At 32.7% G+C, this 26724-nt stretch overlaps 1 protein-coding gene across 2 annotated transcripts; it reads left to right on the top strand.

Moving 5' to 3' along the window:
- Window positions 1-823: 823 nt before the first annotated feature.
- LOC129218483 (gastrula zinc finger protein XlCGF8.2DB-like) lies at window positions 824-26056 on the top strand. 2 transcript variants are annotated; one of them, XM_054852767.1, is made up of 3 exons: window positions 824-928; window positions 15039-15184; window positions 22302-26056. In XM_054852767.1, the coding sequence occupies exon 3, from the start codon at window positions 22320-22322 to the stop codon at window positions 23376-23378; it is 1059 nt and encodes a 352-aa protein (XP_054708742.1). In that variant the 5' UTR covers window positions 824-928; window positions 15039-15184; window positions 22302-22319; the 3' UTR covers window positions 23379-26056. The 2 variants fall into 2 exon arrangements, with proteins under 2 accessions (XP_054708742.1, XP_054708743.1); XM_054852768.1 differs by having other exon boundaries at window positions 870-979.
- Window positions 26057-26724: the final 668 nt, after the last annotated feature.

Genomic DNA, 26724 nt, shown 5'->3' with positions numbered 1-26724 from the left:
CTTCCAATACCAAAATATTTGTAGAAGAGAGTCACTGACCCCTTTCCATAGCGTTATAAAAAATGGCTTGCAATCGCATTCGCAAAACTTCAATTTCGAAAAATTTACGACGAAGAACCTTGAACCTTCCTTCTTCCAAATATAGTCTGAATTCAGATTTTTAACAAGAATTTCGGAAGAATTTTAGAACCCCCCCTCCAACCCCTATTTCGGTACAAATATTATATTTACAATTACAAATTTGTACTGTTAATTCTTTTTCTCCTCATTGTAACGAATTCTCCGGATTTCTGAGCTAGTGATCCCTTTTTAAACTAAAAGCTCACCTCCCCCTCACTATATAAAAATATACATTTATATATACGTATAAATGTGTGTGTTTGAAAAAAAATGTGGAACCGACAAAATCGTAAAATTGTACTGCAAATATACATTAATACAATTTTCAGTTGGGGGCCCAAAATCAGATTTCGCTGGGGGTGGGGGGCGAAAATTTGAAGTTACGCTGCTGAGGGGAAACAAAGTTTTGCGCCTCCCACATAAATTTTTGAGTTTTAGATAATCTTTTTTTTACATTTGGGATCAGCTTGAGAATAAAAAGCTTTCTTCTAAGTATGGGCAGTTGCCACCCTTGGCTACGCCCATGACTGCTACGAGAAAGGCAAAATGCGTTTTGCCAGCCGCCCGAAACCATTCCACTTTCATGACGTCAAGTACCCCTCGTTTATGATGTTCGAAAAGAAGGTCCTCTCCGGCCTTTTCTTTCAGTCGAAAATTTCTGTTCCATTTCTGGCAACGTACACTTCTGCAATGTGCGATATATGCGATAGCCTGGCCAGTCGCGGGCGCGGGAAAGCGTGGAGTTGTGTTTTTGATTTCCTTATATAAACAAAGTTATCGGAATCTGACTCTTTCTAACATTGATAAGGTAAAATTTTCTATGCACCTGATCTGAAACAGAAAATTTTAATCGTTGAAGGTAAAAAAAAAAAAAAAAAAAAAAAAAGCCTGCTTGATTATGAACTTATCGCAATTGAATTGTCAAATGTGAAAAACCTTGAAATGTGCTTGAAAAAAGTTCATTTTCAAGTGCTTGAAAACTTTTAAAAGGTTTCTTAGTGCTTGAATTCCTTTGAAAATTATTGGTTTTGCCTATTTTTTTTCAAAACTATTTCATCAGTGCAATCTTTTAAACATATATTTGATATGCAGCATTACAAAAGTTGTTTGACCAATCCTTTTGCTTCAATCCTTTTGCCTCTTAGAAATATTTTTATGTTTTACAGTCGAAAATTATTTTGACATATGTTGCCTTAGATGAGCAATTTGTACAAAATGGGACGTTAATAATAAATGAAAAGCATTAATAACAAAATCATAGTTTAAATATTTTGAATAAAATATATTTATAGTTATTTTCCTTCAACTTGCCTCACTCCAATAATGTATGCTAAAAAAATAATGCTTTAATATGCAACTAATTTTCTGCAGCTCGCCCTGTCTTCTTAATCTTTTTATAACTAAAATTTGAGGAATAAATACTATGCTTTAAGAACTATATGTGCCTTACTATGCAATTATTTCAAACATAACTAATAGGGAAAAAATATATCTTTAAAACTGGTAAATTAGTTATTTTTTGTTGAATTTTGGAATATCATGGACTCTATGGGGCTATTTTGGTCTCATCCTTTTTCTGCATGATTTTAAGAAATTTTTTTTTTCTGGATTTTCTCCTTTTTGCTCTTTGATCAATCTCATCCCTGTAATGTATGAAATTTTAAAATATAAAGCACTGATAATGAGGCATCATAGTCAATTGTGCCTATCCCTGCATTTTAGAAACAATTTTATGCTTTGTGTATGTATTTATATAATATATATCAAGTGCTTTGCCCCCCTATAAAACTTTGAAATGGTGTACGTAATGTTATCTAATTATTTCCGATGAGTCCTTAAATTTTTTTGAGAGTCCTTCAAAAGTCCTTAATTTTCAATTTTAAAAATAAGTATAAACCCTGGTTAAAGTCAAAAATGTAACATTTCTTTTTATGCTTATTAAAACCATAAAAATGATTTGAAACTATGTGCTCTTTAAGTTTGTCAAACTAGAAAAAGTTAAGTCCTTAATCCCTTGCTTAATTTTGTTTCTGTTATTTATAGTTTTTGAATCAATTCAGGGGCACCCCTCCCTAAAGGCAAGGGCGCACCCCCTAAAAATTTTAATGGTGCAGTCTGCGCCATGACCCTAGGTGGGCACCCCTGAATCTGTTCATACTTCTACATGTGAAATTTTAGAATCAGTTCATATTGTATTGTTTGGGAGTTTCTATATTGCATTTAGTTACTATTTTTTTCCCATATTCAGTAGCAGCTGTTTTTATTAATTTAAAAAATATGTTCATGGAATAAATTGAAAATCCATTTTAAGCCTTTGATTTCACCTTAAAAAACAATTGCATTATTGATACAGGAATGTGCTAGCTGCACCATATGCTGATTCTGGGCCAAACAGCTAAAAAAGACCGCTAAATATACTTTTCAGCGTCAAAATCGAACAATATTGCTCCAAAAGTGCGGTTTTTAATTTAATATTGTAGTTCCTTCAGCACATTTGGCAGTTTTTGCTCATTAGTATAAAGTTTATAGCACAGTCTTTTATGAGTTTTTGAGTTTGTCCCGATTTTTTAAAAAGTATTTTGAAATCCGTTTCCATCCGCTTGTGGAAAACTGTTTTAATTTACTATATGATTCTGCCACTTTACCAGGCCCGGACTGACCCGCCGGGCAACCGGCCACATGGCCGATGCGCCCCTACGCCAGATTTTTTTTTTGTTCAAAAAAGTTCTTTGCAAAAAAAAAAAAAATCCTTTTTTTTTTTTTTTTTGCATCTTAAAAAATATTTTGGAACAAATCTGATATACCCCCCCCCCCTTGGCGACTTTTTCCTGTTGGCGCCAAAAAAGCGTCGCCAAGAAAACTATGTATGACGTCATATGTCATACATCGTTCTTAGCGATGCTTTTTTAGCGCCAACAGGAAAAATTCAAATTATGTCATTAATTATTTAATGAAATTAATGCATTAATTTTTTTCCGTTGTTTCTCCGGGATACGAGCCCTCGGTCTCATAGTACTTTCGTAATGAGACCTCGGCTCGCCGGCCCTGCCTCGGTCTCATTACGAAAGTACTATGAGACCTCGGGCTCGCCAGGACCTCGCTGCCGCTCGGTCCGTTATCCCTCCGACTTTTAATATACATCACAGTCGGATATAAGTCACAGATCTCCTCCGTTCAGTATACAATAAAGTCACAGATTTTATGTGAAATTAACACCATTTTTGTGCTACAAAAATGCCAACCAGACCAAAATACAAACTACCAGAAACACACTAAAAACACAATAATTCAAAATATGTTCACTTACCTAACCTCTTTATTTTCAATTAGTTTAAATATAAAAAATCTATTTAGGACTCAGGTACGTCCAAACGTTGGACGACCTGACGAAAAAGAAAAAGAAGATTCATTCAAAAATTTCAATTGATACATTTGGACAACATCACAAACCGAACTCATAATTAAAATAGAAAATTCAACTAAATTAACATTAAAAAACAACAAGAAAAAGAATACTCTAAAATAAAGTTTGAATTGAAACTTTATTTTAGAGTATTCGACTTAAAATCTCCCTAAGAGCGAAACATATGAGCACCTACCTCCTACCACACATACACGTGCAAAAAGAGACTTCGAGAAACTACTTTCCAGCGTTCAAGTTGCAAAACCAGGGTTGCCAAGTTATCGCCTTATTGGCGATTTTCGTATCGAACGAAAAATTAAAATCTCGCCAAGAGGGGGGCATATCAGAGGAGAGCCAATATTTTTCCTCCTTTAATTGTTGATTTTTCTACTCTCTATTCCTGGCACCTCGAAATTCTTCAAGCAGAAGTTTTACGGCAATAAAAGCCTTTTAGCTAATCACTGAGGAGCCTCGAATTATTTTGCCTTCCTTTTCAAAACTTGTTTCTTTCTTTTCAATCATTGTTAGTGGGCGACTTTAAAGGTTATTTGACGGTCAAAATCCCTGGTCCCCCCCCCCTGCCTTGGACTAGGTGTCTTGACGAGTTTAAAGGGGGCCATTTTTGCTATCGTTAATTTTAAAATTACTTAAACTTAAACAGATATTTTGAGAAATTAAAAAAACATTTTCAGATAAGAGAGCTCTTTCAATCTAGAACTAAGACTATCCCGTACTTATAATTGTTAGTCAGTTTCTAAGCGCTCTGTTGCGTTTTTAGATCCCCCTTCAGTTATTTCATTTCAGGTTATCGCGACAACGCGACAAAAATGTCTTTTTTCCAAGTTTGCGGATCAGAGGCGAAGAGCCCGGAGTCAGGCTGATTTTAGGGTAAAGGAGGCTTGCGGTTACGTAAATCCGGGCCTGCCTCTTCTCCCATTTTTCAGGTCTTTAAGGATATTTTTTTATATACTGTTGTAGGCGAGTAGTTTCTTGAAGGGTCCGTTTTTGCCATCTTGAATTTTGAAAAGACTATTAAAAAAGACATTTTGGGACAACAGAAACTTCTTGCAATTTGCAATGAAAAAGTTATTGACGAACTGTGGGAAGGTAGTCGAGAAATGAGACTACTTTTATCATTGTGAGAATATTTATTAAATTAATCCTTTAAACTTTATATTTATAACCTTTTACTTTTTTGAGGAAAATGTTTCCTTTTTAAGAGGCATCATTATGGACATATATTGTTAATTCATAATTCATATCTTCCCTTATCTGATTCCACAATCGGTATTATTGACTTCAGTTCATTTTCTTATTTCCTAAAATTTATTCACAATTATTTATAGATTTTCCGTTATTTTCAGATAACATATTACATTTTTATTTTTATGTTTAGTCATGTAACTTTACCTTGGGATGTGGTAATAATGTGGACAAAAAGAGCAATTTCTTGTACACTATCAGGGGTCTGGCCAGAGGATATTTGGGTCCGTTAACGGACCCTTCACAAAAATCCGATCAACCAAAACAGACCTTTCACAAAATCCCAATCAACCAGAACTGACCCTTCACAAAATCCCAATCAACCAAAACAGACCCTTCACAAAATTCTGATAAACAAGATCGGATCTTTCACAAATTGTTTATTGAAAGAGCAAATCTGAAAGAAAAATAATGCATTTTTCCGTGTATAAAACTGATAATTTTTGGAATCTTTTTTGAAGTCAAATTAGAGGCATCGGCTTATACAAAATCTGCTAATATTGCAAAAAAAAAAAAAAAGATTGGCAGCACTCTTGCGATGATGCTCTTGCAAGCAATAAATAATTGCTACTGCCAAATAAATATAATGCTTGTTGTTTGTTTCTTGGAAAGAAATTAACAGCTGAAAATAAGTTTGGTTTTAAATAATTTTGTTTGTGTGTTTTTATCACAGTTAATTAGCAGCGGTGTTGTTGTAAACTTTTCTGAAAAGGCTTTGGTAAGCCCTTTTCTCCCTGCTCATGATTTAATAAACAAGAATAATATGTACCAGCGAAATGAACCTAGAACTGCAAAGGGATAGTAAGGGTGGAGAAAAAATATGATCGCTTCAGATAGAGTTACAACTTCAAAATTATCACCACTTAGCGTCTGGAGTTGAACCTTTAATAATGACTTGATTAGAAAACATTCTCATCATTTTACGTTTTTACGGTGAGGTGCGATGTTTAACTGTTAGTTTGGGAGAAAATTATATGGGTTTAATATTCGATGCTAACAGGGATGATTAACTTCAAATAAACTCTAAATTACCGTTTTTTCCTTTAGATGTCTTCATTTTGAAAAATGCAATCATTTAACATCCGATATGAGAATCATATTTTGTTCTTTTTTCAAGCTAACTTCGCCTTATTAGGATGAAAAATAAATGAAAAGTCTCATTATTTTCGTTAGAACTCTCATTTCAAGTTTTAAAAGCAAAATTCCAATTTCTTTTATGAGTCAAAAATTGAAATGCTGAATTGATGGTTTATTTATTTATTTATTTGCTTCTACTGTATCCACAGATATTAATGATATGTTTATCATAGGACTCTAAAATGCAATTTTAAAATAATTTTATCAAAAATATTTCTTGTACAAAAGCCGTTGTTATATTTTTGATGCCTTCACTTTGAGAATTGTGATCTCTTTGCAGCCGCTATGGAAATCCAATTTTTCGAATTTTTGATGTTTAGTACGGTTTGTTAAGAGGCAAACAAATAAAATCTCTTTTTATTTTTGTTAAAATCACGGAATTTATAAGTTTTAAACGAAATTCTGTGCTTTTTAAGAATGTCTTGGGTCAAAAAGTTAAGTGCTGAACCCTTGTCTGATTTTTTTTTTTTTGTTACGATTACAATTATTTTAAATACTGTACAGAAATATTTCTAGTATAATTTAACATAATGTAGAATGCTAGATAAATACTGATACTTGAGAGAGCGAGCCCCCTCCCCCCCCCTCCCGCCAAATACTAGAAAAACACTCCAGAATGATATTCTCAACATAGAAGAGGAAAACACTCAACTTTAAGTTTGAGTGATGCAGTTTGCGCCATCTCAAACTCTAAAGTTTCATTTTAACAATTTTTTTTTTTGCAGAATTATTTGATTTTTCACAAAATTAATTCATTTTTCACAAAATTATTTGATTTTTCACAAAAAACGGACCCTGTGAAAAATCCTGGACAGACCCCTGACTAACTGGGAGAAAACATCGGCCTTAAAAAACATTTCAATGCTGATATATTGCCAATGTTTTTCGAAAAGAAAGGGGGAAAACAATTTATAAATAATTTTTATTTATAAATCTTTTTACTGCATAATTAAAAGTATTGCATAGGCCCCGAAATCGGACAGCAGGCCCGGATCTGCGTACCCACTGACCCTGCAGTAGGGGGGGGGGAATGACCTTAATGGGAAAAACAGACCAAGAAATTGAAAAAAAAAAAAAAAACTAGCACCAGGGTTCCCACGGTCTTTAAAAGTCCTTAGAAATTCCTTAGTTTTGCACAGGGATTCAAGTGAAACACGGCCGATCGCAATGCACCGATGAGATCGCTATTTCCCCAATTTTGAATTCAAGTGTAACATTGCGATTGTCTTCAGTCCCGATTCCCTCGCAAAATTTGCAATTGCTCTCGAGCTCTCACAAGTCTGGAAAATCCCTCACAAGTGCAGAAAAACATCAATGGCGTCTGTTTTGAATGCAAAGTTGATTTTAGAATTAATGGAATGTTATTGTTGAAAATTTTCAATTCTAAATTGGCAACTCAATGCAAGACTCGTTTTTTGTTTACCTTAGCATTTTTGCAGTAGCCTTCATTTTAAATTGGAAGTATAATTGGTTTTATTTACTTAAAATATGCGATACTTCTTCAATTTAACATTGTTTTCATCCACAAATGCAGTACTTATTTTAATTATGACTTAATACTTGATGGCATAATATTCTGCATAGTCATTATACTACTTCGTCGTTTTGAAGAAATCAACGGAATTTTTTTCCGGCTGAACAACAGTACAAGTTGAATTACGACTGTGATGAGAAATTATAATTAAATTCTCTTCATTGTTGTAATTTTACTAGTTAGTATTATACTAGTTGAGAAAGAAAAAGAAAAGGGACTGTTGAAAGTGAGTAAATTTGTTTAACGTTCACCATCGTACTAATATAAAATCTCAATTCTAGGCTAGTATTTTTTAATTATTTGCTAAAATTGCATTTACTTGCGTATTATGGTACAATAACGAAATGCATCAAACTTAGCTACATGGCCCCCGGCATAAGTTCCTACTATGACATGCATTGTACTCCCATTAAAAGTTAAACTGTGAAAGTCTGAAAACTGGTAAATGTCAACACTAGTCAGTGCATATCAACATACACATACCAAAGGCATCAGTGATAAACTTAATATTTCTGGTGAATCGCCAGTAAAAGTCGACATTCTTTACTTTTGGTGTTTTACAGTAATATATATGTACTGCATACACATGATTTTAAAAAAGTAGTTGGCAGAAACATTTCGCTGTAAATAAATGAAAAAAATAAAAAAAAGATAATTAATTTGAATTCTGAAATTTTGAATTCAAATTATGTTTTTCGCAAACACGAGTTGCGACAGGACCATACTCATTGGGGGCTATTGTTTCTAGAAACAGCTCCTGTCCCCCAAGCCTACCCGTCCTCCTGGGCGGTTACAGATGTATATTTGTGTGTGCAGGTATGTGTAGGCGTGCGTGCATGTGTAGGCTTGTATGTGTGCGTAAACTTGTGTGTATGAGTGTAGACGTGTGTGTGTGTGTAAAGGCTTGTGTGTATGAGCGTGTGTGTAGGACATGGACGCCCCTGACCTGGAAAAACGAATTCTAGGGGGCAGTGCTTGGAGCCGCACCTGCACAGGCCGGCGGTGCTGGTGTCCCTGGTCCAAGCTGAAAAAGGAACCACAACATCAAGGACGGTCAAATGAAAGCAATAAACAATCATGATTGCTCAGTAACGATCCAAATCCCGTTGTTTTTTTTCCAATCAGGAAAAAAATAATGGCAGTACTTCACAAAGGTGCATATACAAAACGTAGTCAGACAAGGGGGGCAAATTTCGAATTCAGTCGTTTAATACTGGTTTGGGAGGGGGTGATAGTGAAAAGCGAGCAGTGCCAGATGTTTAATTTTTCTGTTATTTTTATATTTCTGTGGCAAATGTTGAAACTGATGCCCTCACTAGTGATGGACATTATCGAGACCTTTTGATAATCAAGATCTTTCCAAATCGAGAACTTGAGCGATTGATAATCCAGATCTTTTAAAACCGAGAACTCCAGCTGAGTCAATAACCAAGAATTTGTGTTCTCGAGTGATTCGATTAAGTCCTTACCCATCTACCTTCAAGGTTTTATATCAAGTTTGAACAAATTTGAAGAAAATAATTATGGTGAATTTTGTCACCTTTCAGAAGTTGCCGCCTGTAGCAAGGGCTTGCTCCTATATATGTAGTACAGTCCAACTCACTAAAAACAAGCGTAATGAGACTGCAGCATTTGCTTGTTATATATAACAGAGTGCTTGTAAAAAAAGAGTTTGTGGAAAAAATCATGAAAATTTATACATACTGAGTTATTTTTATATTTCAATATAACACCAAAGTTAGCTATTTGCTTTGAACTGTCTTATTTCTCTCTTTCTTGTTATTTTTTCAAGGATTTCATGGTATGATAAACATCGCCAATGGCATCTGTGGCTTAAAATAGTTCGCATTTTTTCTGCACTTTAGAAACTATTGAATACTGTAAGCCCCGCTTAATCGAGTAACGGATAAACGAATAACCCATTTATACGAATAAAACCTCCTGGAACCGAATATTTCCCCATAATGCAATGCTAAAGATCCCCGCTTAATCGAATAATTTCCCCGGATAATCGAAAAATATTAATCAGCTTTCACAAACAATTTTGATGAGAAACATTTTGAATTCATTAGAAAAAAATTAAGTAAGAACACTTATTGTTTGCGTTCGACGAACCTCACCGGTCGACCGGTGAGTAACCGGTTACTAACTGCAGCGTTCTATCATCTTTCGGTTACCATTTTAAGCTGTTGATTGGTTGATTAAAGCACGTGATCGGTTAACTGGTTGAGCTGATCACAAGGAAGCATTGAGTTAAACTCAGGGGTCTGTCCAGGATTTTTCACAGGGTCCGTTTTTTGTGAAAAATCAAATAATTTTGTGAAAAATGAATTAATTTTGTGAAAAATCAAAAAATTTCGCAAAAAAATTTTTTTTTTTTTGTTAAAACGAAATTTTAGAACTTAGAGATGGCACAAACTGCATCAATTAAACTTAAAGTTGAGTGTTTTCCTCTTCTATGTCGAGAGAATCATTCTGGATTTTTTTTCTGACATTTGGCGGGGGGGGGGGGGAGGGGTCATCGCTCTTTCAAGTATCAATATTTATCTAACATTCTACATTATGTTAAATTATACTAGATATATTTCTATACAGTATTTAAAATAATTGTAACAAAAATATAAATAAATAAAATAAAATTCAGAATAGGGTTCAGCATTCAACTTTTTGACCCAAGACACTCTTAAAAAGCACAGAATTTCGTTTAAAACTTATAAATTCATTGATTTTAACAAAAATAAAAAGATATTTCAATTGTTTACCTCTTAAAAAAGCGTAATAATCATCAAAAATTCGAAAAATCGGAATCCCATATCGGATGCAAAGAGATCGCAATTCTCAAAGTGAAGGCATCAAAAGTATAAAAACGGCTTGTAAAAGAAATATTTTTGATAAAATTATTTTAAAATTGCATTTTAGAGTCCTATGATAACCATTTCATTAATATCTGTGGACACAGTTGACCCAAAAAATAAAATAAAATAAACCATCTCAGCATTTTCATATTTGACTCATAACAGGAAATGGAATTTTGCTTTAAAAGCTTGAAATGAGAGTTTTAACAGAAATAAAGAGACTTTTCATTTATTTGACTACTAATAAAGCGAAGTTAGCTTGAAAAAAGAACAAAATATGATTCTCATATCGGATGTTAAAAGATGGCATATTTCAAAATGTAGACATCTAAAGAAAAAAAAACGGTAATTAAAAGAGTTTATTTAAAGTTAATCATCCTTGTGTTAGCATCGAAAAATCAAAACCCATATAATTTTTTCCCAAAATAACAATTAAACATCGCACCGCACCGTAAAAACGCAAATATTGACAAGCTGGCAAAATGATGAGAATATTTTCTAATCAAGTCATCATAAAGGTTCAACGCCAGACGCTAAGTGGTGATAATTTTGAAGTTGGTAACCCTATCTGAAGCGATCATATTTTTTCCTCACCCTTACTATCCCTTTGCAGTTCTAAGTTCATTTCTCAGATATATATTATTATTTTTTTTTTAAATCATGAGCGGAGAAAAGTGCTTACCAATGCCTTTTCAGAAAAGTTTACAACACCGCTGCTAATTAGCTGTGATAAAACAAACAACCAGTAACTTGCTACAAAACAACCATTATATTTATTTGGCAGTAGCAATTATTTATCGCTTGCAGGAGCATCGCAAGAGTGCCTTTTTTTTTTTTTCAAAATTAGCCGATTTTGTAAAAGCTGATCCCTCTAATTTGACTTAAAAAAAGGTTCCAAAAATTATCGGTTTATACACAGAAATATGCGTTATTTTGCTTTCAGATTTGCTCTTTCAATAAACAATTTGTGACAGATCCGATCTTGTTTATTAGAATTTTGTGAAGGATCTGTTTTGTTTGATCCGGATTTTGTGAAAGGTCCGTTTTGTTTGATTGGGATTTTGTGAAAGGTCCGTTTTGGTTGATCGGATTTTTGTGAAGGGTCCGTTAACGGACCCAAATATCCTCTGGCCAGACCCCTGAAACTATAAAGTAATATTTATTTCCAACTGTATTTACATTAAAAAAAAATAGCCCAGTCGATAACCTGATTAAATAACATAAATAAATGCTGTACGCAATTTAGACGATGATAAATTGACAAATATTTAATGTAAGATACGGTAGAGAAGGAGAGGGAAAAGGGTATCAGAAAGTGTTCCCAAAAGATCTTGAGCGAGCAATCGCCTATTATGGAATTTTTCAAAAAACAATGTTGTTCTGAAAAAAATGTGCCAAAAATAAGATTTCATAACTGAAGTTGTAAGCTACTTTTTATAATTTTCATACGTACTTGTAATATACTTGTTTATATAAGAAACTATTTTGTTGTTTTTTTAGCTTATTTCTAAAACTTAAGAAATAACACTAATTATTTTCCTTAAAAACTTGTTTTTTTATTATTATATTTTAAGACAAGTTGTAAATTTAAAAAGGTAAATAAAATTTCACCGCTTAATCAAATTATATTTCTTGGAACCGACGATATTCGATTAAGCCGGTCTGACAGTATGTCCAAGGCTTAAGGCCTAGAGCTACAATATCCTCGGAAGTATATCTCGGAAATGATTTAACATTCGCTTCAACAAATATAATTTCTAAATCCTCCTAAACTCCACGAATTTTTTAAAAAAAGGCTGTGTCTTCTTTTTTTTTCTTTTTTTAAATTCAAAATGTTAATGAAATTTTTCGAGAAATAGAATTATGTTTTCTGCAGTGGAAATTGACAGAAATTTTATGAAAGACAAAAATTTTGCTCGCTTGAAGCGGGGTTTGCTCGATAAGGCGAGTTACGTTCTTATAGGCTTAACATTGCACCAGCCAAAGCTTTTTGATTCCTTCGCTAAATCCAAGTTCTTGTTAAAACAGGGCTCATTATAAGCAAATTCGACTGTATTAACCAGATACACTACAAGAAACGGTTCCGTAGGTAATTGAGACCTTTTAGTAAATAGACAAGTGCTCGAACAAGACGTGCACAAACAACTTCTGCCGTAGCCTCTGATAGGATGGAAACAGCATTGTATCCTCGTTGGCTATGTTTTTGCCCATTTACTTCAAAATTCGCACAGTCGGTTTGCTGCAGCTGAGTTTTGCATCTAGTTATATTGCAACATGCGTCCTTCGCCCTGGGTCCGGCACTTGATGTACGAGAGAATAACCTGCAATGGTACCAGACAGTCCGGTTATCACATCCAAAGACTGCAGTTTTGTTCTTATTAGAATTCATCAGTCTGGAATAGTGTGAACAACCGAGCTGGAGGCAGATATCAACTCATTGGAACTGAGAGCGCCAACAAACTGGTAGACAAAGTAAATTTATCTCACCAGTGAGTGTCCGCAGCATGGTGCGGTTGGACTTGTGGCGGGTTATACAGCATGTAGCTCTGTAATACTACATGAAGTACATGGCTGGTTTTAAAGCTAATGTATGCCTTTTACGTGCGGCAGTGATGGGAAAATTGTATTACGCCATGCATTTGAATTTTTAAATCTCAGACTTGTTTACGCAGGGCCAACGAGAGACCATGTCAGCCTAGTCGAAAACTAGGGGTCACAGCTCAGAGTTTTATCAGGAGAGTGGGGGCTAGGGACCAAACTAACAACAGGTTTTCCTTGGCTCTCAGCTGCCCTGCCTTTACCCCAAAAGCAAACCAATTCTCACTATTACTCCGTATCCCTGACACAGCTTCAGTCTAGAGGGAAAATGATTCCAAATTCTAGAATTTCAAAGCTTCCAACTCGTATCTTCTAACCTAAAATTGGCCTGACACTGCAACCCCGGTAAACCTTCACCTCTACATAAAAAATTTCTCGTTATGCTACAATGCCCAAAAACATCTATTGTGTGTCCATTTCCAGGGCTAGCAGGCACCTTATGAGCCAGCTTCCGAGTTTTTGCCTGGCACATGGCGGTCCAAAGAGAAGGATGAGCAGGGCATCCCCCTGTGATTATTTGTAACTATTCTAGAAATTGGCTCCAACTTTTGAATTTAAACTTGTACATAACCCAAACTATTAACAAAAACTCTCATTTTGCTTCATAAGTAAACATATTTTTACTTACTACTTGTGCAAATGTATTCAACGTAGGGAAACAAACATGTTCAAATGAAACAGATATTACAATAGGCAGTTTAAATTCAAAATTCTCTAAGTATTATTCAGTTGTCGTTGTGGGAAAATTATTTGAAAATCTTTGATCCTCATCAGATTCATTCTCATCGGATGATTATCAAATCGTAATTTTCCTTTAAACATCATGCGTTTTATTCAAAACAAATACAATATGCATGTGGAACATATAAAGCATTTCTTAAACGGCAACATTTTTTATCCAGTTTGCTTTCTTTTCCAACTGTAGAACTGAAAGTTGAAAAAAAATAGCACGGAACATATCCATTACGCGAGGGAACATGAATTCAACATCGAAACAAATATTGCATCACGATTTTAACCATCTCAAACCCAGGGAGCTCAAACCTAATTCTCTCATTGGTTGACATCAGTTAATCGCTCCAAGTACATGCGATTATCATCGACCAGTAGCTCCCACCCCGACTTCTCACTTGCGATTGTCCAAATTGTTTCACTTGAATTCGACTGCCAACAGCGATTGCAAATCTCGGCAATTGCGATTGTCTTTTTTGCGATTGTGTAGTGTTTCACTTGAATTCGGCCCTTGATTTTAAAAAATAAGAGCCCTTAAAAGTCCTTATTTTTAGTTAAAGGTCCTTAGTTTTCATTCCAGGTCCTTATTTTCCACTACTGTTCCCAATTTAACAATTTTTAATTGTCAGTGATGAAAGTTTTTTTCCTCACAGCTCTTCCTTTCGCCTACATTATTGGGACCCTCTTCGAGGCTAGAGTTTCTGAGTGTAGACAAAGAATGTGGGGGGGGGGGGGACAGTATCTTCATTTCTACTCTTGTTAGACTATAAATTCGGTAGCTATCCAGTCAACAGCATGCTTTTGGATTGTAGAGGAGAAATACTAGGTTTGGATTTGGATTAGCAGTTGAGATATGCCGACTATAATAAATGGCAATGGCTGTTTGGTAGTTCGCCACCTTATCTCTGTTTCTCATTCTATACCCAGGAAGCATAACAGATTCTTTTGTCTCAAGTTCAATGAAACTATTATCATAAATTATGCTGAGGATCTCTTTAGGGCCTTTGTACACTCGGCATAAACACACGGCGCGACTGATTAGTACTCACTTCCAGGGACCGATTTACACACTTGGGTGCCTCAGGGCACTGACAAATATGATGCCCCCCCCCCCAAATATATGATGGTAATTTTTGGATATTATTTTGACAGAAAGAAAACTGTAAAATAAATTCCTGATTTTCATGCAAGAAAATTTTTTACAGTCGCAGATGGAGAAACTATGATGGTTAAGGTAAATCATAATGTGCTTTCTGGTTTCCTTTGTTTTCTTGTAGTAAATTCTTCTATAATGTCCTTATAACCAAGTTTTGCGGTGAAACTTCCTTCTATTATATTCATATTAGTAGTAAATATTAGTTTTTTCAGCTTTGTAATCAGTTTTTTGTTTTTTCAGTGTTTCCTCAAAAATTAGCAATACCTGCAAAAGATACACTTCAGAAGAAGATAATTTCTCAATCTGTTACAGCCTGATTGATTTCCTCTGCACATCTTCTAAGAAATTGAAGTATAATGTTTTATTTGACTGAGTAATTTTAATTGGTAAGCATGAAAGTATCCAATAACAACAGGTTTGAGAAATTTTCATTTAAAATATAGTGAACCAAAGTTGTGCTTGTTCTGTTTTGTGATTTTTATTGGATGTATTTAAAGAAAAAAATCGTAATTTTTCTGGAAAAAAACCCAAAGTTTTCCACATCTTTTTAGGAAAAATTGCTGGGCGTTTCTGAATCAATGGAATCTAGAGCAATTTTACTGCCATTCAATTCAGGGTTGGGTTTTGGACAGGACAGGTGGTTTTTACTATCCAAAAGTGTCCTAAAACTTTACTGTCCTAAACTCTAATCTAATCAATTCTTACTTATTGCAGTATTAATAATGCTTAAACATAAATTTAATTAGTTGTAATTAATAACTATTTGACAGAATGTTTCTCTCAGATTTTTATTTGAAAAAGATTTCACATAAAAAAAAGCCAAAGATTCTTTGTAATTTTTTCTTCTTTTTTTATATGATGCATTTATATTAAATATAATAATCAAAAATTATAATAGCTTGATAACTTTTAGAGAAATTATGAATATTTTCCCAACAAAGATAGGTGGTAATTAGGCATTGCAATTCCGGTATACCAAGTGCCGATAATTTTAGCTATCTTTCAGTTCGTAACACCTGCATTCGTTGAGGTGAAATACTGGTATTTTCGGTATTAGTGGGAAATAATAAATAGCTTTAATTAAAGGGTTTTTAAATTTGACTTATTAAGGTATCTACTTTTACTTTAAATGTACCTTTTTCTATGCTGCATTACCAAAATCAATTTATTGATGTAAAAACTTGGCTTTAAAAGTGCAAACAAATACACTATATGACGCAAAGTATTGACACTTTCAAAAATTCACATTTTTGCAGATTTCTTGAGAAATGAAAGACCAATTGCTCTGTAATTTTTTTCACATAAAAAGTCTTTCCCAGCTGTCATTTTCCAATAAAAATTAAGTCTACTATTCATTTGGGAGACCAGCAACAAATTTTGGAACCAAAAAAAAAAGATTTTGATCATTTTTTATTGTAAATAGCTGGGAATAAGCTATAAATTTCCGAAATAAGTTAAAAAACTATCGACAATTTATTTTTATATTTTTGTGAAAGTATCTCTTATAATCACGGAAATATAACAGGGTGGCGACAGATCAGGGAAATCAGGGAGATCAGGGAAAAGTCAGGGAACTTTATTAATCAGGCAGAAATCAGGGAAATATCAGGGAATTTCGAAAAAATAACAAAAAATCAGGAAAAATTGATTTTATGAAGAAAAAAAAATTTTTTTTTCACTTTACAAAATTAAATACTCTAATTTCCTACGCATTTTCCACCAATTATCTGTTCAAAAAAAAAAAAAGGTAAAATTAATGAGGTGTGTTTATACACTACCGCATATTTGTGCATCTTTTTTTCCTCAACATCAAAGTATTGAATCTTACTTATTAACCACAGGATGAACTTCCTGAGATTGCGTCTATGTCTGTTAGGTAGTTTATTTTACCTAGCTTGAAATTTCCTTTTACGCTTTGAATGCTACGTAAAATAAACAACCCTACTGGCAAAGAGGAAGCCTTCATTAATGCCTTAGCTCCTTTGCCTTTTTTCATTGTTTCGAAGTAATTAAGTACTGTAACGATTTCAAGAAGAAATCTTTGGTTTTTGAATTAATACTATAAAAGCTTAAACATCTTCGCATTTTTAGTTTAATTGCTAAAATTAAACTTTCAATTTAAAAAAACTTTGTTTTTTGCCGTTATACTATTTGTTGTCACCACAGATCGTCAGGGTTTTCTTTTCTTCAGACTTAAGTAATTCTTTAATTTTATAACCAAGTTGTATTCTTCTTTTATATATTTTGAAATGAACTAATTGCTTTTTTTTCCTTGTATTTCAAAGTTGTTTGTTACAAAAGCAATCTAAGATTTTTTTTGTTACATACTTAAATCATTTGAAATAGAGTTAACTTGTGTACTTAAGTAAATATCTTTATTTTTTATTGTTAAAATGCTGTATTCATTCATTAAAACCTATGTTCTTGATTAGAGAAAAGCTCCCTATGAATGGATGTCAAATGGTTTCATCTGTTTTGCATAAATATGTCAATCAGTTATATAAGAATACTATTACTTGTTATTCTTGCAACAATTATTATACTGTTTAAAAACTTAGTTCAAAATAATTTCAATTACTTTTTAGTTCTGTCATAAGGACACATATGATTTTAAAAGTCATTTTAATAGCTTCTAAAAATTCTTATGCTAAGTGGTTTCTGGAAGTGAAGTATTTTTTTTAAATTTTCTATAATCTTTCCATGTGTAAAAATTTAATATACTGTTTTGTAGGTTCCCCCCCCCCCCCAAAAAAAAATGTCTTTTTTTTTAAAACCATTTTATTAAAAAAGTAGCATCTTTTTAAAATATATCTTTAGTTCAACAAGTTTACACAACTTAAAACGTTTAAAATACTGCATTTTATACAAACATACAACGGACTTCAAGTAGAGCAAAGAAAGAAAACTATTATCATTGGTAACGTAAATCAGGGAAATTTGGTGAACTTAATCAGGGAAATCAGGGAAAAGTCAGGGAACTTTTTTTCACAGTTCCTGTCGCCACCCTATATAAGCATTTCTTTGAAAAGCACATTTTTTGAAGGTTTTCGGCTCATATCACACAGATTTTTTTGTCAAACATTACTAAATACTTTCAGAATATTTGACAGCATATCAGGGAAACATAATAAAGTTTGAAGTTCAAATATTGAAAATTTAATGAAATATGAACGTTTAAAGCAATTAATTTTTCACTGATCATGCGCAAAAGATAGCAATTTTTAACTTTCATAATCCAAAACTCAGATATATCCTGCAACTCCTAAAAAAAATCCACCTCAATATGTTTGAAATTTAAAAAGTTATCAGCGATCTAATGAACCAAATTTCTATAATTCTTGGATAGGCGACGAATGGTAAGGGGTCGTTCGTAAACTGGCAACACTTTCCTGTTATGGTTGTAAAGTGATTCATGATCAGAACGGATTATTTGCGAATGATCTGTCACGATTCATCGTCAAGAAATATTAAAATTCGACTCAATAGATTGTTGATAACTTTTTAGATTTTAAGAATATCAAGGTGGAATTTTTTATGAGTAATAAGATATATCTGGGCTTCAGATTATGAAGGTTATAAATTGCTATCTTTCGTGCATGCGCAGTGAAAAATTTATTGCTTTAAACGTTCAAAAAGCTAATATTATAAAAAATAATTATGAAAATATCTGAAATTCTTCAGGAGAGGGATGATGACCCCTTGTAGAGAAAGTTTCATATTGTTTAAACAAGGGTGTCTGTACCTCTCAGAGTGATGCTCCCCCCCCAAATATGGAGAGTGCCCCCCCCCCTACCCTTTTGCTCCAGTTCTAGATCCACCACTGATCTAGTTTAAGTTTCCGGTAACCAGTCAGAAAATTGAATAGGGTCTGATGGGGGAAAGTGGTCATAATTCAAATAAATGGCCATACCTTGGAAATAAATGTTCGAATGAATGTGAAAATTTTATTTTAGGGTAGTGCAGTTAGAAACTGCACTTTGAATGCAAAATTTTACAACTGGCAAAATGTTATTTGGTTAAAGAAAATATTTTGTGTGATTGTGAAATTTTTTTAAATCTAAACACCTTTTTTAACTTTCTCGGGAAATTTTGTTTGATAGAATTATGAACAGTTTGACTGCACAGGGAGCTTTCTACATGTCTCATGAACTCTTACTCATTAGCAGTTAGCTGAATCGATTTTGAATAATTATTTAGAACAATTTAAGTAAGATGGGGTAAAGTGGTCATAATATTAGGCTTAACGAATATTGTTCTTCTATAGTCACTTAATCTTTTAGTATAAGGCAAATATAAATTAAACATTAATTTCACTTAATATGTATTCTTTTTACAGTAAACCGGGTTAAATATATGAGTTTATGCGCATGTATACGTATATACTCGTGTAGGCACGTATATATACGTATTAACATAAATGCACCAATAAACACGTGTTTGGGTATCTCGTAGTATTTTTTATCTATATAGATATACATTCGACTATACACGTATATACCCGCTTATACTCGTATATATACGAACACTTATATACTCAGGTAGACACGACGTTACGCGTACGTACTTGAGCAGACGCTTACATACTAGCATATGATATACATGTATACAGGGTGAGTTTAAATTCTTGGGCAAATATTTTAAAAAAGGTGTTAGAGAGGAGGATAAGGAGCAAGAATCATAAAAAACATATGGTCATAAACTCAATGCTGACGCGCTACATGCACGCAAAGCCAGAAACTGATCGATGCAAAACAGGTCAAATTTATTGCAAAAAGACAATTTTACACAACGACTTAAGAAAGTTTTAAAGTGATTAATGATTTTTTTTTTGCGGTCGGCATCTGTAATACATGCGTCGCAATCACTCTGTTGCAATTACGAGACTTTTGAAAAACTTTCATCAGTCGCTGCGCCTTTGTTGCGATGCATGTATTAGAGCTACTACAGGCCTTACTTTTTAACAATTGCTCTAAATATTTCTTAAAAACAAAAATGTTGGGTAAAATCATCTTTGTGTAACAAATTTGTGACCTGTTTTCATTCCATCATTTTCTAGCTTTGTATGCATGTAGTGCGTCAATGACCATAAGTTCCTTATGATGCTTTGCTTCTTATCCTCCCCTTTCACACCACTTAGGTTTTGCCCGAGATCTTGGATTCACTCTGTAAGCATACATGTATTTTTGCGGATATACAGATATATGTGGATACATGTACTGGTGCTTACACGTAAATGTACGTATATACGTCTAACAGGTATAGAATCGTGTTTATTATATATATATATATATATATATATATATATATATATATATATATATATATATATATACGTGAATAGACACGTACCTCCCCCCCCCCCAAACACGCACTTGATATATCCACGAATTAACTGGTGCATACCTGTATATGTATGTATTTACACTTTTATATGCGTATATAGGTCGACTATACACGTATATACTCAGAAACTCAGGTATGCACGTATCTACTCGAGATACAAGTGCAAACACGCAAATGATGTTCGTTTATACGCGTATATACCCTCATATACACGTGACTCGTATATACTCGTGTAGACACGTATACACTCCTGTAGGCACTCACGTATACGTGCTTATATACTCGTGTATACACGCATGGACTTGAGTAGGCTCGTGCATGCAAATATGATGTATGCGTATATCTATTCATATATGAACATGTTTACTCATGTTTACACGACACGTATATACTCGTGCATACCCGCATATACTCGTACATATACTTGTAACTATAAAAATAACCTATATATTCAAATATTAGGGTTATTCGTAACAGTTCTGCAGCTATTTTTAACTATGACCACTTTACCCCATGCTATGACCACTTTCCCCCACCCCATGGGGTAAAGTGGTCATAAATACAAAGAGAAAATAAAGTGTTAAAAAACTACTTAAATCAATTTTTTTTCCCTGAAATTCAATGTACTGTGTTCTTTAATAATGCAATGTAAAATAACAACAAAAAAAGTTGAAGTGTTCAAAGAATTTATTGTATTTATTATCCACCTAAGTTGAAAACCTAAGATTTTATGACCACTTTACCCCACCAGACCCTACTACTTAATCTAGCAACATCAAAACAAAGATGTAAATAAATTTCAAATCTAGTTAAATGTTGAAGAATAACTTGTTAATCATTATGCAAAGTGGTTGCATCGTGGGTAGATAAATATATAGTATAATGTATGTGCATGCAATTGTGAAAATTACTAATGCATTTTTTTCAAAACCTTGACAACTCAAAATCGGGAACTTTTTCACCTCCAGAGAGATTTGAGATATCGAGGTTGTACTGTATTGGAGGTCTGAAAATCATCAAACCTCAACTGTATACTTTCAGGAGTTTCATTGACAGGAAGTTAAAATAGGTCTTCAAATTGTTTTACTTGTTCGTTTTTTTGATCTAAAATGTCTATTCGCCACATGTTGAGTACCAAAAAAAGAGGGACGGTGGGGATAATTGGAAAAGAAAGTTTGTATATTAAAATATGTACCGATTCTTGCTCAATATGATTTGTATTGTGTGTCAATGTCAAAAGATCCCTGAAAAACTTCAATCATCAATGAAACACACAAAATTGCTAAACATTCAACATATAACTGGAGTTTAAACATTTTAGCCCAAAAAATAGGCCTTAAAGACTGAAATATTTAAAAATATGACGTGTTATTCACCATGGCACCTTTTTTTGCATGTTTTTTGCTGGCATGGTTGCTGCTAGAACAATTATTACTTTTGCTAAAGTAGTGGCAGGTAAGCATTAAGGGTCTACTGTCCATTGGCTAGGAACTGAAGATTGAAAATTTCAGGCCAACTCTTTTTTCCCTTTTGTAAAGTCATGAAATCTTTTTTCAAATGAATACTGGAGCATTTTTATTTGGTGTGTGTCATTAAAGATTTTATCTGAAAAAGCTTCTTTTTTTTTCTGTCCCTCTCTGAACATTTTTTCTGTCAGAAATAAAAAACCTTTTTTTTAATAAAAAAATTGGATGAAAAAAAATGAAACTTTGGTTTATTTTTTTTTCCTTTTTTCAAAAAGCGAAAATTTAAATGCTCTTGCAATGTCGCACATCGTTACGGGGTGGGCCGCAGGTTGTGCATCCCACTCTTTGGTGGAGCATTGTTCCCTATCATTTCCTTAATGTTTAGATTTAAGATTTTAAGAATTACTCAAATATTTTAACAAGATCCACATTATTTGAATTCAAATTGAATGTAAAATACACAGAAAAAAAAAACCTGTATATGCATGTTTTGGAGATACAAAATGCCCCTTTTTCAATGCACCCCTAAACACGTCTGCAATTCATGCTTTTAACAATGATCTTGAATTCCAATAACCTTTTTCTTTTAAGTAATCCGTTTATTGTTTGAATACTAGTGATGATATTTTCTTTGTACAATGTTTATTTTCTTTGAACTCAAAATTTAATGTTTAATTTCAATTGGAATTTTTAGGTTTTTCTCAAGATCAGAATGGAGGAACAACTTATGTCTTATGAAATGCTGCATGACCGACCCCATGGATGTAAGTTATGTGGCAAAAGGTTTAAAAAGGGAAACCAATTGAGACAACATCTTATTATTCATAAGCCTCCTGACAAACGTCCATTCAGATGTTATATTTGTGAGCGAACATTTAATCGTTCCCACCATCTTAAATTACATGTTTTAGCTCACACTAAACAAAGTCCATTTCGGTGTGAGATTTGTGGTCAAGGATGTAATCAGATGAGTAATTTGCGACGCCATCTGCAAACTCATGAAGCAGAAAGAAATCATGCCTGTGAATATTGTGGAAAAACCTATGTTGGTGAGGCAGCTCTTCAAAAGCATCTTTTAAAGCATACTGAAAAAAATGTGTTTCCGTGTCTTTTTTGTGATAAAATATTTTACAAAGCAGGAAATTTAGAAAACCATACCTTAATTCATACTTCTGATAGATCATTTGTATGTAATTTATGCAATAAAGGCTTTGCAAGAGAGAGTAGCTTAAAACAGCATCTTGTTTCTCATAGTGAAGATGAATCCCATACTTGTGATGTATGTGGGCGTCAGTTCAAGCGTTTAGGAAATTTTGAAAATCATTTAATTGTTCACACTGGCTATACACCGCATACTTGTGATACATGTGGCAAAAAGTTTTTGCAAATTGGTAGCTACCGACGTCATTTACGCTTGCATTCTGATTCATACAAAGATTCTACTCTCATTAATTCTGATTCACACGATGATCCATTATACCTCCTGCATGATAGTGATGAAATAGAAGATCATGATAGTACTGACTTGTTAGATACAGAAGTTTCTGTTGGTGAATATAGCGGCAGTGATAATTTAGCGTATAATTCCATTGAAGCTGAAACTTTGATGATTGGTGAACCTGACGCTGATGGTAATCTTACTGTTATAGGATCTGCATATTCTATGGAAGATATTCAGGATTTAGGAGATGATGGTAAACAATATTATTTGATTGAAGTCAAAGACAGTTCCAAAAATGCTACAAATGATGAAACAGAACCTACTGTATGAACTATTGTATTTATTTCTGTTTATAAAGGTATTTCTTAATAGGTACTTCAGGTGCTTAATGTTTCAAGGTTTACTGCTGAAGGATCTATAGGAGAATGTGGGGGGCAAAGTAAAATAGTTAAGATGACCAAGTTTTTTCAAAATGATAAAATTGGAAATTTATTTGGAAAATTACAAAGAACATTGTATTTTATAGTGAAACTTGCAGTGGAACAGTATTTTTTATTTTTGGCTGTAAATTTAAGCATTAAAAAAAGAAAAGTGGAAATTTGTCACTTTTTTTTTCCTTGGGACAAAGTGATTAATAAAATATTTTTCTAATGAAAAATTTTCAATTTGATTATAAAAAATATTTTTAGTCAAATAAATCAGTAAATGAAAGGTTTAATGAATAAATGAAAAGACACTGTAACAAAAAACAAAAATTAAATAAATAAATTAATACACTATGAAGAAAAATAAATGAGTGAGTTCAAAAGTGAATGAATAAGAAAATGAGTGAATGAATGAATAAATAACTGAATTACTAAATGAAGTAATGTAAAGGAATTAATTAATAAGTGAATACATAAGTGATTTAGTAAATGATTGAGTGAGTAAACAGAGCGCCCCATCCCACTTTGCCTCTCATGTACTTGACTAATTAAACAATAAAATATGAATAAGTTTAATGTTAACCAAATAAGTACTTTTCCAAATACTAGAAGGTTTCAATTCATATTTAAAATGTTAATAACAAGAACTTTATAATTTTATAATAACAAAAATATCTTTTGGCTTACATAAAATATTGCAGTATGGCTATCAAATTTTCAAAATTGCCTGTATTAACATATGATTAAATCTTCAGTGGTATTATTTTTTCCTGACTAGAATAGATTACATGTGCTACTACATAGTTAAAATATAACCAGATAGGTGGTGCTAGAGGTGGGTAAGTAAATGTTTCACTTTGCCGCACATTCTCCTACTTGATTCTCAATATTCATTCCTCTTTTGAGTATGTTAGGACAGGATGCAATGTATTATTTATATTGAACAATAGATAAAAATTAAGTTGGTGCTTTATTTAAAATAGTATGTTTCAGCTGCAGCATATTTCTTTATTTCAAGTTTTTGCTACTGTGGGAAATGTACTTGCTGCTCAATATTCAGTCCTCTCTCTTGTTATGCAACGACAAGATACAACATTATATTATTGTAAAACAGATTGAAATTATATTGGTGCTATAGGAGTTCTGATTTTATTTTTTATAATTGAAGATATCTTTAGATAGATGGTCACCTGTATGTTTTCTCATAAGTTTAGTTATTTAGTAATTAATGTGCATGTGAAGGCATTTTTATAAGGTTTAAACTTGTTATGTAAAGTAGGAATGCACAACCTTTTCCAGTGAAGTGCCACTTACATTGCAAGTAAACTAGGGAGGGCTGCATGCTCACCTGTGATATAGAGGGCAATTGCTGTTTCTCGGGCTTTGAAAAATTAATGTTTTTGCAAAAAGCTGTTCTGAATCTAAAATTGAACCCCCTAAAATCGTACTATGTCATATGAAAAAAAAATATCAGATACACATTTTTTTTTTGAATGTCAAAAAATTGTCCAAACTGTAGTTTTTTGTTTAACTCTCAATTTCTTGTTTTTGCTTTGAAAACATTGTAAACAACAATAAGGAAATAAAAATGTTAGATTAATTTTCTTTGATGATACAATCTAAGTTACATATTGTCTCTGTCTATAGTTATATTATTAATTAAACTATGATGAATTAGTTCAACATGCAGCAGCCCTTTATTTACCAACTTGGTTGTATGTATTCTTCATCTTCTTTTTCTACACAATCTGTCACATTAATATCTGGTCCTTCACACCTAGATGGCACTGGAAGAAGTTTTACTGATCATCTGAATTTTTTTTTTCCTCTCAATCCACTTTCAAATATATTTAGCATTTACTTTGGATAACCATCATAGAGATCTTGTTTATTATCATTATAAAATTTTTCATCAAATACCTTTCCTGTTTTATATTGAAGGAGTAATACTATATCAGAGAGTTTTCAAGAGTGCCCTTCATTTTTCTTTTTGTCAATCATTTAATCTATACTGTTTATACAAAGTGTAATTTCTTTTTAATTGTAAGGTGTGAAGATGAGTAACTACCACTAGCATTCCAAACATCATTTACTTCGATTGCTAAACTGCATTTTATATTATCAGTAGCATCATTTCCACTTTTCTCTCTTGATATAACATAGTGCAAAGCTTCTGCATTAGTTGGTAATTGTGAATTGTTGAAGTTAAATTCCTCATCTATAGTCTGCACTATTTGAGACTTGAATCTTATAATATTAAACTTATATTTTAAAATTCTGTTTATAAAGAAAACTAAGAACTGTGCATTTTACACTTAGTTGATAAAAATATGCCAAATAATTTAGATGGGTGAAATTGACAGAAAATACTCTGCATAAATTTCTGGTATCTTGGCAGCTGTTAACATACATTTTCTAACAAATCATACCCTCTATAATAAATGCAGTATAACTTCGATTTAACAATACCTAATTTAACTATTCCCTCAATTTAATGACACATTTCACTGGTTCGGATTTGATTGCATTAAATGTCTATGCTTTTCAACTTAATGATGTCCTTGATTTAGTGATAACTTTTTCCAGTCCCTTGACAATCGTTAAATTGGTGTCATACTGTATGTATATAATATCCTATTTTAAATTTTAAAAAACTTAATAATTTTGTACTTTGATGTAATTTATTAAACATGAAAGTGTTGGAAGTATGTTTACATCAATAAAAGAGCTTAAATTTATCAAAATAAGTGCTTTGAATGAAAAAAGAAGTAGCCCAACAGTTTCACCAAATCTTCATTCTTTTTAATCAATTTTTTTACTATGATAAATATTGAGCATGAATGACTTCATTAGAGTTAAAAAGACTAGTTATTTCTAATGCTACTAGAGCTGAAATTTGTTTACGCCAATTTGAGCATTGACTTCACTTCAGAACAAAACAAAACAATTAAAACCGAAAATAGTCAAGTCTCTCAAAAACTCAATGTCCCAAAGGACCGTTAAAACTTAGTTGTGGGAAACTCCTTTTATAGCCTTCATGAAAATAATTTCTATTGTCTTTTTCAGAAATAGTGCAAATAAGATTGATTTATGATTTGGGAAAAAATTGATAATTAGTACCGCTTAAAAATATCTGTACAAAAAATTAATTTATCAAGGTAATCAAAAAAAGTTACTTTTGACAGACTGCTTTAATTTTTTTTATCGCATCTCAAACCTCAAAGTTTTTAAACACAATTTAATCCATCCAT

This window comes from Uloborus diversus, chromosome 3 (assembly GCF_026930045.1).
Source record: "Uloborus diversus isolate 005 chromosome 3, Udiv.v.3.1, whole genome shotgun sequence".
Taxonomy (NCBI): domain Eukaryota; kingdom Metazoa; phylum Arthropoda; class Arachnida; order Araneae; family Uloboridae; genus Uloborus; species Uloborus diversus.
This window is presented reverse-complemented; position numbering and strand designations above follow the sequence as displayed.

Coding starts and splice junctions, on each gene's coding strand:
- LOC129218483 (XM_054852767.1), top strand. CDS start 22,320: ATGGAGGAACAACTTATGTCTTATGAAATGCTGCATGACCGACCCCAT.